Here is a 16,363-nt window from a genome sequence, read left to right as displayed (position 1 = left end):
CGATATGATATTTGGGGAGTGTAAATTGGTGCTTATGATTAAAGAGAAGCTGAAGCGGTTTTGTATTTGAGGAAACGCACATAAATCATCTTCATTTGACGTGCAGGATCTCAAACATTGATATTATTCTCTAATTTGGTGGCTGGAGGCTACAGAAAATCCTTTTCAGAAGAACCGCCGAATGCCCTCCTTCATGGAGCGTGACGTCACAAAAGGAGTTTTTGGAATCTCCACTCTCGCGCATCTTTGGCGCCAATCAAAGCTATGTATGCGCCCTCTCGCTATTTTTGAAAAGGGCAGAAAGAGACATCTCGACTGGTAACAGTGCGGGGAAATATACCTGGCAAGCTTGCAATTGCATGCACGGCCTTCGATCGATTTGCAATGGGCAGCCGAAAAACCCTTGTATGACGTCACGACTGGTCAGAGGTTTTTCGTGTTTATTCGCGTTTAGTTACATCTTAGGGGAAAATGGGCGTAATATTCAAATTCGCAGGATAAAACTACGCTAGAATCAACCTCCATCTCGCCTTCCCTTTAAGTCTTAGTTCTTGACACGAGGACTTAGCCTATAGTGGGACCAACATATGAGGCTTTTGCAACCTCAATACAGGTGTTCAAATATTACTTGTGTTATATGAAATCTCACTTTGGCATTGTCCAGTTGCTACTCGTAATGTTGGAGGGTTTTAGAAACTTCCACAGCGTTCGACTTCACTATAACATCTCAACTTCTCGAGCGCAACTCGAAATGTAAAATATGTTCTGCCAAAACTCGTCACCTTCCACTTGCGAAGCACTGCAGGGAAGCTGTAGTACTTGCCTCGGTTCTCTGCATGCGTCCCCTTCTCTGCTCATCGGTGAACGTAAACGTTTGCCCCTCCGTTCACCACTCAGCAACACCGGGAAAAACTGCCCCTTTGCTGTGTTGGCGAAGGTTTTCTCGTCAGTGTGTGAAGTAAGAACAATTGCTCGCATTGCGTGAACATGCTACAGCTATCGCTTTCACTTCTTCACACATTATGGGCGAAAAAGGCACCATTTTTTGGTTACGCTTACAGATGGACTCCTAATTTTCAATAACAGTTCCGAAAAAAGATTTAAACGTACCTATGTTTGCATAAATACGGTAGTTCTTGACAGGCGCGAGAGTCCACGTGAAATGGAATGCCATGCGAGAGTTGCCACAACTGACGTTTTCCGGGGTCATCCAGTTTTTTGTCGTAGTCCCCAGAAAAATGCATCAACGAAATTATATTGTAGTCAAACCCGTTTATAAAGAACTGTCTCTGTGGCGCATATTAGTTTGGTATATTAAATCGTTTTTTATATTTAAACTCGCATACAGTCAAGCCCGCTTATATCGAACAGCAGAAAGATTGTATTCCTCAGTCCCGGGTTGCTTCAAAATGATGGTAAAATAGTTCGATATAGCAAAAATTCTATATGCAAATGAAGCAAAAAAAAAAAAAAAATGTGTGTAAGAGCAATGCAGCTGACAGTCACGAGATAACTCACAGCTCTTACCTGTCTGCACTTCACCATTGATTGGAACACTCTCTTAAAAAAAAAAAAATCATTTATTGGAGCGAGAAGAATGCTTAAGAGGAGTTCTTTTAACTCGTCGTCTACCTGGTAACGACCTGTCCCCCGGTATCCAAAAGGTGGACGAGCGCAAGTCCCCCACCCTCAGTGGCACTGCAGTAGTGGCGTAGCGGGTGCACGGTAGTGACGGCTTCGCTCGAGCTTGGAAACGGTACGGATTCCTCGGCGTCTGCGGGACCGGGCTCGCCACTTGCTACAGGTTGCTCCCGAAGAACCTCGGCGGCAATCTCGATGTTGGTCAGCTCTGTCATGATTCCCGCGACATCGTCGTTGTCACCATCTCTTTCTTCACACTGGCAGCCATCACAATCGGGAAGAAAACAAGCGAAACTTAGGCACCATGGTGAAACTACACGAACACAACGGAGCGACAGAGTCGACCGGGTCACTGAGTGCGGGCAACGGGAGGCGCGGACCTGGGGATTGGCAACACCGCAGAACACCACGTGGCGCTCCCGGTGCCAACGATGTGGTGCGCACGGTGCTGGTCGAGCCTCCTAGAGTCGCAAGCGCCTGCTGCGCCACTGACGTGCACCGATGTATTGCAGGGAAGCCTGCCGTGTGATTCCGTAGCTTGCACAATCCGGCACAAGAGAGTTCGATGTAGCCATTATGAGCCCGATCACGTTTGATATAAAAAGCTTAAAAAGGGTGAAATTTTTATCAGAATTCTGCGAGGGTTCGATATACCTGCATTCAATATAATCGGGTTCGACTGTATAGCAAATTTGAATGCCAGGAGTTTGAAATGCAACGTATTGACATCAAATGTGGGGAAGACATTTGTGGGTAGGTTCTCCGGTGGACCGTGAGAAAAATGTTCAGTTCATGAAAACCTAACGGATAATGCACTAGGCGGGCTAATAGGTGAAACAGTAAGCAATTTTAGTTCAACTGCTTCTTCTGCTGTGACGTTCACTGGATTGGAGCATCCGAACTTGCTCAACTTGGACTACACCTATAATTCTGGTGCAGGCATTTGAGCCACTGGAAGAGTGTGGATACTGATGTATCATATATTTTAACTGACAAAACTTGCCTTACTATGGGAAGGTCCTGCTCTATTTGGCCGTTCCACTTTTCGAAGAAGAAAAAAGAACTTAAAAGCAGCTGCGCATTTGCAGATGAGCGTGTTTAAGGGAAGTGAGCGAAAGTTGTGAGTTGCACCGCCGTCGGTGTTTGTGCAGACTGTGAGCGCTAAACTGGTGACTTGTGCGACGGTGCGCTTCAGATTCCTCAGCCTGCTGCAGCAGATAGTGAAGGAGCCCAGCGCAGCGTTCAAGGTCTTCGTACCTCGCATCATTGACCTCTGCATGAGCGAGATCTACCCCATCGTGGCCGAGGTAAGTCTTTGCAAATTTGTGAAGAATGAAGCTGGGAGACACTCACCTGCAGCATTTGGAAAATGTTAGCAGTTGTTTTCAGTGCCACCCCTCAAAAATGACTTGCCACTCACGGCGCTCGGACACCAGATTATGGCGTCGAGACACCGCCCTGAAAAAGTTTAGCTGCAATATTGTGCTTTTGTTCAGAAAAACTCACGAAGTGAAACTGAAGCTAGATGACCAGCACCTGAGACTGTAGGTTGGGGTGTACGAGATTCATGAAAAGTCGCAACAAGCAACTACTCTCTCCACTTTTTCATCCGTCAACTTGGTCTTGGCGTTGCAGTGGTCATTAAACATGCTTAATGGATGTTTCTACTTTTAATTATACAGGGTGTCCCTAAAAACATTTTACATGGTTTTTTTCACCGCAAAAATAAACTGCATTGCTGAATGCTCATTCTCCACTCAAAGGTAACGCCATAGGTCCGAAGCAGATGCCAAAGTTTGAGCATGAACAAATTATCTTATTCAAAAGTTATAAATGATTTTCTGAAAATTTCAATAGGAAAATTGGGATCATTTTTACTTGTTTTTGGTGTCTGGCGCCCTAGAGCTCCAAGTATTTGAGAGCTTCGTCGACTGCCATTTTCCCATTGAAATTTTCAGAAAATCGCATAACTTTTGAATAAGATATCGGCTCATGCTAAAACTTTTGCATGTGGCTCGGACCTTTAGAACTTCCTTTGGACGGAGAATGAGCATTCTGCAATGCATGGTTTATTTTTGCGGTTAAAAAAAAGACCTGTGAATGTTTTTTTGGGGACTCCCTGTCGCTGACCTGGAACTCGAAAAATATTTTGAGTTGTGCTTTGTCACCGCCTGTAACAACGACAACAATGAGAGCAGCCTTGATCACCTGATTCTCGTCTGGCAGTTTTTGTGCAGCAATTAAGTGCATATTTTAAGCCTTCAATTTTTAGGTGCGAAGCTCCTTAGGGTCTAGCCTTGTCCGTCCAGCGTCCGTGCTCACATCGATCTTGCTGTTGCTCATGCGTGTGATCGTGAGCTCACGTGCTCACATGCTCTTGTAGGGAAAAAAAAAAAAAAAAAGATGAAAAAAAAATGTTTGCACAGTCGACAGGATTCGAACCTGTGCAGGGAGACCCCAATGGATTTCTTGTCCATCACCTTAACCACTCGGCCACGACTGCGGGACGAGTAGGGGGCTCTGAGATGTGGTAGTAACTCAAGAGCTGGGGATGTCATGGATGAAACGTTGCATGTAGCCGCTCAACGTCTATACAGGAGAGGGCGCTGCAGTCAAATGCGTACATAATCGCGTTAAACTTTGCATGCATTGGCTCAACATTTATAGACGAGAGGGTGCTGCGGTCAAATGCTCAAATGCGTATATAACCACGTTCCATACCACACATTCTCTTTTTGACACTGATGAAAATGAACGAAAGGCTCGGCATGCTACGGCTCACCGTCTACGCAGACAAGCACCACCAGAGCTTCGCCCCAATTAACATCATTCACCACGTGGAGATGCGGTTGTTTTTTTATCTGGGTAGTTGGGCCCTCATAAAGTAAAAAAAAAAAAGAAATGAAATATTCTGCAGGCACTAAGTGTTGCTTTGAAGGTGCGCTAAATTGATGTGGGCCTGTCCTGGCTACCAGAGCCTCCTGCAGCAGCACGTCTCACAACACATGCGGACTTTCCTCGACTGGACCACTCTGGGCAACGACGGCCGGGCCTGCGACACACTGCTTTCCCTGTGGAGGTTTGCGTGTGCCGCGGGCATCGACCGTCGTATGTGATCTCCCCCTCCCTCCCCGCTCCCTCTTTAGGCCTAAGAGCCAGCCCTTTCTAAATAAAGTAATTTCATTCATTCATTTCTGACTAGGTATGTCTTTTTGTGGCTCTAATAGGATCTGCATACTTCATGAAGTCTATAAATATGTTCAAATCGTGGGCCTAAGTGACCCGCCTCTATTTAAATGCGCAATGGAAGTGATACCTGTCCCTTCTTTGTGCCACAAAAGGGAAGAGCTTGGCTTTATTTTCCTCGCCACCAATAAGTGAAAGAAAGTGAGGTTGTGGTGATGAGTTTTATGTTAAGGCAGGACCTATTTGTTTATAGTATTTTGAAAGTGCCAAGTAGGCAGATCATATTGGCACCATAAAAAGAGAACCACTTTAGCACGTTGTTAGTCCTTTACCCGGGGTCTTTACGTACCCCTCTAATTTGACCTTGAAATGGGGTGTGCATCGCTTGTATCTGTCGAAAGCAACAACAAAATTGGTTTAGTTTGCACTGGCGAGGTGGAAGCAGTCATAAATTGTTTTGGCAGGAAATGTCCATCACACATGCTTGAAAGTTTCACGAAGCTTTGACAGTCACAAATATGGCGGAAGTGCCTCAGGAAAGTGCCAGCAACTCGGAGAATGGATGTGTGGTAAAGGCAATGACAATTCATTGCTTGAGGATGGTGAGGATGGAGGAGTCTCGGAGGATCTGCCATCGTGGTGCTCGCGGGCACTTGATACATTACGCTGCAAGAAAACAAAAGTGGGAACATGTACAGCTTGCAATGTTAAGTCTCGGGACATGTAAATAATACAAAAGTTTGAATGTTTTGACGCCCAAACAATTATCCAGGTTTTCAGCCCCAACACTTCCCAAAGCATGGTTGTATGCCAGGAAATAAATCAAAACTTAAGGCAAGGCACGTAAGGCCCTTAAGGGGGAACACTGGTCTTGGAGCTTTTTTTTCTTATTTTATGACCAAACTTAATGAAACTGCACAAGCTTGTTCATCGTTTTGTGCTGATTTCATATATCTGGTCATTTTCTCAGTCGGTAGCATTGTCCTCAAAATAATTAAAATTTGCCTGCCTTTGTTTGGAAAAACGATAGAAAAAAAAACTGCTCAACAAAATATTCTTTTTAACACATGGCTAGATGTTACGAAGTGTATAGAATACAATGTTGGAAGCACTTTTAAGATAAACTAATTATTAGTGATTTTACCACACATTGAAGTTCAGTGCTCAATGCATATCTAACAAGTAATATAGCAAAATAAAAATAGAAATTTTTCTAGAGTTATATTAGAAAATCTGCTCTCAACATTGTATGCTTCACACATTCAGCTACACATTTCAGGAATGGTTATATTTCTATCTGCTCTAGATGCTGAGATATCCCTCTTGTAAATTTTCAACGAGTCCAAAAATTATGTTTTGTGAAAACAATGTTTTAGAGTCAACTTCAATGCACATGGAGCCCACATAGATAATATAAATTGATTTATATTTCAAATATTCATTCACGAAATTATAGGACTGGTAGATTCAGAAGAACAACAGCCATTGCCATTTTCAAAAGAACGCAGTTTTAGGAAGTTTTTGGCTCCGAAGACCCATGTCCCCCCTTAATACATTTTAAGGATTGGTGTTATTTCAGTGAAATTAACAGTGTGTGTTAAGCATGCCGACGTGGGAGGCTACATAAACCTCCAACTAAAAATGCCTATTTTCAGTCAAATTACAGCCTCATTTGTCGGAACAATGGCACAAGCAGTGTAGTGTAATATAAAAACCTCATTACAAACTATCAATGAAATGGCACAACTTTTGTTTGGATGTAACGTTACTAGTTGGTAGTAGGCTTCAAAAAAAAAAAAAAATCGATTTTTTTTCATGAGATTACATTTTTTTTTTGTTGAACAAAGAACAGTTTTAAAAAAGAGTGCACAGCTAAGTTCTGCAGTAGATTTTGCTTCAGAAACAATGTGCAGCAGGTACAAGCTTGACTCTTCAAACAATAGTTTTAGAGTAATGAAAAAAAAAAAAAACGGTCAAGCATTGAAGCTGAGAAAAGTGGATCTGAAGATGTGGTGCTTCACTTTAGAGAACAATGCCACTTAACATAAATAGAGCACGGAGCAAGGCACAGAATGACCACTGCATGGTCATTCTGTGCCTTGGCCACCCATTTCTCTTATTAGTTACCCTGGGAGACTCTTTCGCTTGGGCCTCTGAAGTCTCTATCTTAGTGAAAATTTTAAAGATTTCAAGGACATCGTATGAATATCGGCACACTTCAGAGACGTGTGGAAGTCAAACCTCAGCTCTAGACATAGGTTGGAAGTTCATAAACGTGGCAACCGGCGAGATATTGAGTTGGAAGTGTATCCTGTGAAACCGCCTTTCAAATGGGGATTCGTGGACCCTTTGGGGTCCCTGAAGGCCTCCTTTGGGCCTTCAAAGCCCTCGACCGTCAGTTCAGCTGATCACTAAAACTTCCTTTTATTGATGCTGACTGCCCCGTAAAGCTAAATAGACCAAACCATGTGCACTGAAGGGAACAGGGGTGATTACTCTCGGTATCAAATTTTCAAAGTTGGTTTGTGTGCATTCAGTTTTCTTCACTTCCCTTTTGTCGGATTGGTGTCGGGTGAAAGCACCCTGTACACCGCCTGCTACTGGTAGATAGGGTCCCTTATCGCTTTCATCGCTCTAGAAAGAATCCCAAAACATCAGTGGCTGATGTTTTGGGACCAGCCCGGTCGAGTCTCATCGAGAGTGAGCAGTGTCCTGGTCCTTGCAGCGGCCCAGCCCGGAGGTGAGCCAGGCGCTGTTTGAGCTGCTACAGGAGGCGCTGGTGCACAACTGGCGCCACTTCTTCCCCGGGGGCGTCATGGCCGCCCTGGAGGGGCGCCAGGAGGAGGTGCGCCACCAGGACCAGTTTGGGCGGGTCATGCAGGCCTACGGACAGTCCTTCCTCCAGCCGGACATTAACCTCTTCCGCCAGAACCTCGAGGGCCTGGAGGCTCTCAACCGCAAGTGGAGGCTCTACCACAAGGTTGGTGTGCAGGGGGTTCGCAAACCGGCTTGCCCGAGCTCCCAAACTTCCTCGACCGTCCCCGCCCCCCCAAGCAAAGCACACTTCCAGTTTAAGGTTTAGCGGGTCTGAGCCACTCATTAGTGCTTACCTATGGGCCATACACTCCCTGTTGTCTGCATTCTCGCTTACAATATTATAAGATCCTGCACTCCTTTACTGCATCGATACTGAGACCGCAAAGGATTCCCGGTGATGTGATTGCTGCGCCAACGGGCTTACCTCGCCGCGCCCCACTATATCGTACGAAAATGTGTAGAATTTGCGCCAACACCGAAACTTAATTTTGCTTTGATAATTCCGAAAATATAATAGCCGGAGCCTCGCTTCTCTTCCGGATCATTGCAGTAGGCTTAGAGGGGACCTTCAATGACCTTTGAACTGGTTTAAAATTTGCGCTGAAACGGACCTTGGCGAATGTAGGAACACGAAGGAAAAATGCTTTTCTGAAAACTCGAATTATTTTGGGAGTTTGGGAGTTATAAGCAAATCAAAATTACAAAAAGAACCGAAACATTTTTGCTCCCTGACACTTTCGGAAAAATTCAGGGATTGGAGGGTTGGAACAAAGCGGCCGGCCAATTGGCTGCGGATTAGGCTCATGGCTGCTGCGCCTCGTCGACCTGATCTCTAAACCCTCGTGTATCTTCATAAGTTCAGGCTTCAAACGCGACGGGCATTACCGATAGACCCGTGCTGTTTACAGTTCAGCAACGGCAAACCCAACGCGTCCTGGTGTAGAACGACGTTCGTCGTCCACTTTTTCGCGCCCCATCATAGAATCCAGCACGATGGAATCAAAGCAGTGATTTGGAGCAGGTGGTGGTGAATATGTTTATTTAAAGGGAAAAAAAAAAATCTCCGGAGACTCAAAGGTTTCATGACGCGGTGGCCTTAAGGCTTGGCATCGTCTCCTAGGTTAAAGGTGTTAGATGGAGTTTCCCGGGTCTCCCTCAGAAATATACTCTAAGAGAGATCTGAGGATCCTGGTCTTGCGTGAGGTGTGTCGCCCGCTGGGTGCGTCCAGTCCTGCAGTTTTAAAGGTCTTTCATCATTCGCCATCTTACTGAAGATGAGTGTTCTGAGGGTGGAGAGGGCCTCACATTCCCAGAGTAGGTGTTTAAGTCTGGGAAGGGATTCCTCGGCTTGACATCGCTGGCATCTGGGGTTGGGAGGGACAGCGTAGGGTTGTTGTTTCTTAAGTCTTGCCAGGTCCATTTGGTATCTGAACCTAGGTGTGACCGCTCCTCCTGTCCGTATGCGGCGGAGCATCACTGATTCTTTTCTCTTGAATTCTTCCCTAGGAAGAGGATGTTGTTCTGGGGTCCATGATCTTGCCAGAAGATGTTTTCGTGTCTTCTGGGCTAACCTGAGTTCCTCCCTTGGATCGTATGGGGGAAGCTCAGTGTCCTTTTGCTGTGGTGTTGAGCCTGCCGTGGAGGACTGAGACAACAGGGATGGTTGCGTGAGATTCCTCATCGCCTGCTGTGTAGCCTCATGGTCTAGCTCGTTGCCCGAAATGCCTTCGTGCCCGGGAGTCCATCTGACATTAATTTGAATTCTCTTGGATCTGTATAGCAAGATGGCGAAGGCGAAGATAGCATCAATGGTGGGGCTTGAAGAGGACCTGTATTTCTTGAGTTCTCTGATGGTGTCTTGCGAGTCGGTATAGACGATTAGCTGTTGTTCGTCTTGTGGATGGGGTATTGCCCGTCGGATGGCTTGCAACACTGCCTCCCGTTCGGCGAAGCCCGGCGTGTGGTGGCCTTGAGGGTTACTTTGGATCTCTGTCCAGGTCGCATTCCCTTGGATGTATGTGGCTGCTGTTGCCCAACCCATAGAGGAGATGCTGGCGTCCACATAGGCGATCATGTTTTTTTCGTCCTCAACAAGCTTAGCCAGCTCCTTCTTGTGCATGCGAGCGTAGTGTTCTCGTCTTTTCTTGTGCCGCGCAGCGTCCATGTTTCTTGGGAGAGGTTTGCACCCGTGAGTTACGTCAATGAGTTCCTATGGTGCTTTGCTCGGTGATATGGGGGCGTCTTCTTGTATCTCGATTGCCATGTACTTAGCAATTTTTCTTCCCTCGGTTGTATGCTGTAGACGCGAGAGTTGAGCTTCCTTCTGTTAGTTCATGAGGTCTGTGAGTTCTGGGAGGAAGATGCACTTGCTTACTTCCTCTGCTGAAGTGTGGCGTGGGAGCCCAAGGATGGTTCTTCTTGCTCCGTTGAGCATGCTTTTAAATCTGGAAAGATGGGTTTTCGTGAGCCGGTAGAATCTTGCCGCATAGGCTATTTTGGATACTAGCACTGCAGTCATGAGTTTCTTGGCTGTTTTTTCCCCAGCTCCTCCCATTTTCGTGGATATTCTTCAGACGAGGTTAATACCTTGTTTCCATTTCTTGGAGATCTCGGCCAGCCAAGCTTTGCTTATTCTTCGCTTGTACCCAAAGTTAATTCCAAGGATTTTAACGGAGTCTGCTTTTTGAACTGGGTCTCCCGCAAAGGTAAGACCTAGGTTTTTGTTGTCTTGATCGCGGCTGTAGATGGTATATTTAGTTTTTTCTGGAGATGGGAACATTCCCACATCAGAGAGATATTCTTCAATGGTGTCGAGTCCCTTCTGCAAAGCGACAAATTGGGTTTCGGGAGGCCCTTGATACGTCCAGATCGTGATATCATCTGTGTAAATCGTCGTCCTGAGGTTGGGTATTTTATAAAGTTTCCAGAGGAGTGGTGCCATGACGATGTTGAATAGTGTAGGTGACAGCACAGTGCCCTGAGGGACTCCAATGTTGTTTTCTTGAAGGGTTCCTTCTCCACATTCTTTGTCATATCCGGCTCGGATTTTGTAGACCCATCCCGAGAGAAATGATTTTACGAAGTCTAATTGTTTACCCGTGAGGCCTTGCTGCTCCATCTTGCCAATGACTGATTCATGGGGGACAGAATTGAATGCCCTCTTTATATCGATAGACACAATCACTCGCATTTGTTTTTTTCCTGGGTGCATGTCCACGATGTCTGTGTATATCATGTGCAGGCTGTCATGTGTGCACAAGTTCGATCTAAATCCTGTTTGCGTTGGATGAAAGATGCCGAGGGTTTCAGCGTTGTGCTGAATCCTTGCGACTACCATTCTTTCCATAAGTTTTCCCATGTTTGAGGTCAAGGAAATATGTCGGACGTTTTTGGGGTCAGTTGCTGGCTTCCCTGGTTTAGGTATTGGTGTGACCAGGGACACCATCCATTTTTCGGGAATTTGCCCGCTTTCCCAGATTTCGTTAAACCATTTGAGGATAACAAGACGGGTGGCCAGGGGTGCGTTCCTGAGCATGGGCACTGTAATTCCGTCTTCTCCAGGTGCACTCTTGCTTCTGCACTGTTGTATCGCCGCTCCGAGTTCCCACTCTGTGAAGGGGAAGTCCTCCGGCTTGTCTGCAGGTCCCAATGGGTTGGGTTGTAAATGATTGTCTCCGGTTTCGTTGGGGGTTGTGGAAAGATGTCTCCCAATTTGTTGAGAATTTCTTCCGTTTTTTTTATTGGAGAGGAGTGCTATGACCGAGACAGGGCTGACTCCTTTCTCTTTTCCTGACATGGAGTTGAATGTCTTCCACACGTCTCTAAGGTTGGTTTTTCGTCGAAGGACTCGCAATACCCTAGCCATCTGTCGATGGATAATTCGTTTGCGTATTTGCTTGCTTCTTCCGTTAATCGGTTGACCTTGTCTAGGTGTTATTTCTGTTTCCTTTGTCGGTATTTTTTTAAGGCTCTGGTCCTTTTGTCCCATAACGCGAGGAGATGATAGTCTGGTTCTGGCGTTTCTTCAGAGACTTGCCTTACCTCTGTGGCAATCTTTGTAGCTGTTGCGAGTAGTGCGGTGATTTGACATGGTTCCAAGGCATCTCCTTGTTCTTTGAGGTTTTGCCTATATTTGTCTCAGATTATTGTTCTCGTTAACCTTTTTTGCTTGAGATTATTGCCTCTAATGGCGACGTCCATAATGATGGGAAAGTGATTGTTGCTCCAAGCGTCCTGCGTCATATCCCAGCTTATCTTGCGAGCTGTTGTCGGTGTGGCCAGGGTGACGTCGATTATGGTGTCCAACTGACAGCTAGTTAGAGAGTGTCTCGTTGGTCTAGTAACATCGTTGATGAGTTCGAGACCTCCGGCTTCTATTGCTTCCATAAGTTCTTTGGTCCTGCGGTTCTGCCGTAGATTAGCCCAGTCCTCGATTCTGGCATTGAGATCCTCTCCCATGATGATGTGATCATCTGGATATTGATCTTTGAGATAATTAAGCCATGAGTGATCATATGGTTTCAAGGGACAGGCGTATGGAGATGCAATCGTTAGTCTTCTTTGAGTGGTCTGGAGTGTGATTCGTACTGCTACCACCTCTTGGTAGTCAGTGCACCAGTTGTCTGTATTTATGACAATGAAGGGTTAACTTTTGACTGATAAACACGTTAACCTGAGCCTTCACCACCTCTTCCCCATCATTGTTACGTCGCCCCGCAGGAACGGCACGTTTTATTGCTGGGTCCGCTATCTTGTGGTAGCCAGAGAGGTCAATTTCATCAGTGCGTGTTTCTTGTAAGAGTAATATGTCAAACTTCTATTTCCTTCTTGAGAGGCTTTCCTTCTTGAGAGGCTGCGACAGTTCCATTGTAGAACTCTCGGATGTGCTTCTTCTGTTCTCTTGGTGGGCATGTTGGGGTAGTGTCGTATTCATCCCTAGCTTGTGCATTACGAATTGTTAAAACTGCTGTGTTTCTTGCATCTGGTGTTGCATCAGCTGTATCTGTCGGAGGACGGTTTTCCAATCGCTTGGGCTTGCGTTTTGTGTAGGGGTAAGTTGAGGTTGGGGTTCATCTTCTGTTGTTGGTGTGCTGCAGACAATCTCCTGCCTGGAGGTGTCACGTTCTTGTTCTTTTTTTTCGCGGGCTGCCTTGCGCGCTTCCATAGTTTCCTGAATGCATTTTGTTATGACTGCCTTTCTCGCTTCCCTCTTTTTATTGTCTTTTTCTTTTCTTTTGTACTTAGCAAGTTTCGCTTCAAGTTGAAGAATCATGGACTTGCCTGATTTGGCCTCTGCTTCAATGGCTCGGACTTCCTCTTGCCATGATTTTAGTTTGTCGTTTTCATCTCTGTGGTATCCCTTCTTGTTTCGGTGGTGTAGGGCACGTGCGTAGTCGCCAGGCCTCCTACTGCTGCTACGGCGGTGCACTGAAGTCGACCGATTGTTAGACACCTTCTTTGGTTTGTGCGAGAGGCTTCTTGATGTTTCTCGAGCCGACGGCTGCTGCGATGCGCGGCTCGCGCTCCTGCTTCTTCCTCTTCCTGGAGTAGTATGTTGCAGTTCAGGGTATTCTGTTATTGTGACTTTCGGGGGTCGATTCTCAGCTGCGGCTCCACCTTTTCCTCTTGTCCCCTGGCTGCCATTGCTTTTCATTCCTTTGGCTTTTGTTTGAAGTAGCTTGTTGGCTTTCAGCCGTGCCGGGCAGTTGGGATCTGTTGCTATGTGGGCGGACGAGCGGCAGTTGGCACGATATTTGCATTCGCATACGTGTCTTTCAAGGGTAATGCACCCGCAGTCTTGACACCTTGCTTTTCGTGTGCATACATTTTCTTTGTGTCCCAGGCCTTGGCATCTTCGGCCCATTATGCTCATCGGTATGTAGAGAGTTACTCTTTTAACCATCCCACGATAGAGAACTTGCCGTGGTGGCCTTGTTCCAGAGAAGGTGACGAACCAAGACCTCGACTTCCAAGAGGCTAAACCTCGACTTCCAAAAGGTCTTGCGTGCAAAACTTTGTGTGTTCTGCAGACGATTGTTTCAAAAGGTTCTTGCGGTGATTCCATCGGGTCGGTCTCGTGGACGACACCTCAGCAGGTATTTTCGAGCATCGTTTCGTGCGCCCCCACCTCCACAGTTTTGTCGGGGGATCTGATGGACGTTATTGCCAGTAGCGGTGCCACAAGTTTTCTGTCGTATGCTTTGACGGATATTGTATTCGCCGCCTTATTGAAGCTAATCGATGGTCTTTGTGATGGCTTGCATGTTTTGGGATTTAAGCATAGCTTCGGGTAGAAATTTCTTTCTACCACAGCTGCCGGTATTCCCGCTAGACCGTAAGGTTCCTTCGAGCGATATACAACGTTGAAAGAATCTTTTTTTTGCTTCAGTTGAGGGTTAGCTGCCGCGGCTTCTAGAAAACTTGAGAGATTTTTGCTCGCCTCTTGTTTCTTGCGCCTACCGTAGACAACTGTTTGCCAGTTTATGGGATGCTCGGCGTCGTTGGTTTCTTCTTCGGCTCTTGAATTGCCGGTGTCTATGATGTTGTCGGTCTTTAGTTTCGAACATGCAGACTGATTCGTGCAAATGCTGCTCGTGCTGGGTCGTCTAAATCTTTTCAAGGCGGTGTCTTCTTGGTCGTCAGCTGCCAGTGTGGTATCCGCTGCACGTCGGCGGTTCTGCTTAACCGTCGGCTCACTCTGCAATGCCCTTTCATGTACCGGTGTTTGGCAAAAATCATTGATGCTTCTTCGTTAGCTTCAGGAATGTTGTGTACGATTCCTTGGTCAGGGTAGGCTTCGGAAGGTTGAACAAGTACAGTTTGGGTTGGCGCCGAGGCTGCGGGGCTCCGTGAGGCCATGTCGCGCCAAGCCCAACCTTAGGCTTAGCTTTCAGCTCGCCTGCCGTTTTCAAAAGGGGGTCGAAAAGCAAAGAAAATCCGTTTTCTCTGTGAGAGTACTCACTTGGCTTGTTCCTTGGGTGGTTAGGAACATCAAGAAATCATTCCCGTGTCGAAATGATCCGGAAAAAAACATGATCGCTTGCCACGGCAGATTGCGCGTCTTTGGAGCAGGGGATTGCACCACGATAGGTTAAAGAAAAGAACCAAATGCTTCCGTGTCATTCCGGCAGTTTCAGATTCTGGTACTTTACAGAGCTTCTCCGTCGGATGGTAAGCACTCCTGCTTTGAGTTCAATTCTGAGAAGCGTTTAAAGTCTGATTTGGAAGAGATGGCACTCAATTGTCACTGCCGCCAGAGCAGCTGACGCGTGAAGCGACAGTCTTGCACGTATCATGTGCGTGGATCGTTTAATTTCACAACTATAAATAGCCCCAGCAAAAAAACATTGTGTGAATAGAACCTTTATAGTTTGCCAAAGACCTAACACATAGTGATGCCTCTTGCAGTGCGTGTGGTCCAACGTTTAGGCGGGCACTTTCAAATGTGTAATCTCCACCGTACGTGCGGCAACAAATGTCAAAGGATTGACCTGTAACAGTGTCTACTGTCGAGACCGGTTATAACAAAGTCAGCGGGAATCGGAAATCGCTTTGCTATCATCATCGTCATCATCTATTTTCCTTGAGAACCCGTGGGGCATTATACAAGGGGGTGGCAATAGAACAAAAAAGAGAGATAGAACAGTAAACACAATTATTTCTTTCTTCCTTTATTCTTTCTTTTCCCGATTGACCCTGAGGTGGGCAGGGACTAAAGGCGTGATGCCTGACGAGGTCTCTGTCCCCTTTACAGTTCTAACACAGCAGTGTAGAGTACGTAGATTTTTGAACATGAAAAATAGGGAGAAAAGAAAATGTAAATCCTATACAATTTAGAAACAAAAAACAGGATCAGTCAATCATCACACGATAGTTTTTTCAGCAAAGAATGATAAAATCAAATTAATCAGAAACATGTTTTAACAATTTAAGAGAAATATGGACATGATTTAATAAGTAGAAAATAGACACATACCAGAACACAGTGTCACAGCCCACCAGAAGTGTCTTTAGTCTTTTTTTTTTAATTGCAGTATATTGCAGTTAAAATCTATTAGATCTTCTGTATTATATAGAATTTTGGCGACTTGAAAGTTTGTTTTTGTTTTCTTTAATTGGTACGTATTTCTGGAGGTCGTCTGATTCTGTGTCTAAGTGTGTGATAGGTTGTGTTTTCTGGCGGAATCGCAAAGAGCTTTTTTTGTTAATTAAAGACTTGAGCGTGTTGGTGATCTACATTGACTTAAAACGAAAGAAACACACAAGAGGACGAAACAGACGACACAGCTTTCGACTTGCAACTACAGATTTACTGGGGCGGCTCGCCGCTCAGAGCTCGACTTGGGGAGGTGATGGGGAAAGGGGGGATGGGGATGAGGGGAGGTGTAAGAAACACAGGGAGACCGCTGCGGGGGCGAACACTGCGTGCGTTCGGGAGTCTGGTCCACGGCGTGGTCTGGTCTGTGTCGCCTCTCTCGTGGATGACACGTCGCGTCACTTCGTGCCGTCGGGGGCGCGGCGGAGAGCGGGGGAAGGGGGGGTTATCGGAATTCCTTGGGGAAGGCGCAAGACGGACCAGAGCAGCAGAGGGTCGAGCGAGAACAGGAGGCGAGAAGAAGTAAGAACAGAGGGCGGCTTTCCGGGGTTGTTTTTGTTGGCCACTTTTTTGTGTGCATTATCTGTAACAATTTAAATTAATAAATTTGATTTACTTTAAGTA

General features: G+C 46.1%; 2 protein-coding genes across 3 annotated transcripts in view; one reads left to right on the top strand and one right to left on the bottom strand.

Moving 5' to 3' along the window:
* LOC8037790 (exportin-6) overlaps positions 1 to 16,363 on the top strand; it is an 83,246-nt gene that overhangs the window by 53,082 nt on the left and 13,801 nt on the right. For both annotated transcript variants that reach the window (XM_040499707.2, XM_042294405.1), the window contains 2 exons: positions 2,837 to 2,948; positions 7,553 to 7,807. In XM_040499707.2, the coding sequence (XP_040355641.2) occupies positions 2,837 to 2,948; positions 7,553 to 7,807 (367 nt within the window). The remainder of the gene's footprint in view (positions 1 to 2,836; positions 2,949 to 7,552; positions 7,808 to 16,363) is intronic.
* Positions 8,813 to 9,848, bottom strand: LOC121838277. Its single transcript, XM_042294406.1, has one exon. It carries the CDS (start codon positions 9,806 to 9,808, stop codon positions 8,813 to 8,815), a length of 996 nt encoding a protein of 331 aa, XP_042150340.1. The 5' UTR covers positions 9,809 to 9,848.

This window comes from Ixodes scapularis, unplaced genomic scaffold (assembly GCF_016920785.2).
Source record: "Ixodes scapularis isolate PalLabHiFi unplaced genomic scaffold, ASM1692078v2 PGA_scaffold6__148_contigs__length_123643588, whole genome shotgun sequence".
Taxonomy (NCBI): Eukaryota; Metazoa; Arthropoda; class Arachnida; order Ixodida; family Ixodidae; genus Ixodes; species Ixodes scapularis.
This window is presented reverse-complemented; position numbering and strand designations above follow the sequence as displayed.

Excerpts from the sequence above, each read along its gene's own strand:
- LOC121838277 (XM_042294406.1), bottom strand. The coding sequence starts at position 9,808 with ATGGACGCTGCGCGGCACAAGAAAAGACGAGAACACTACGCTCGCATG.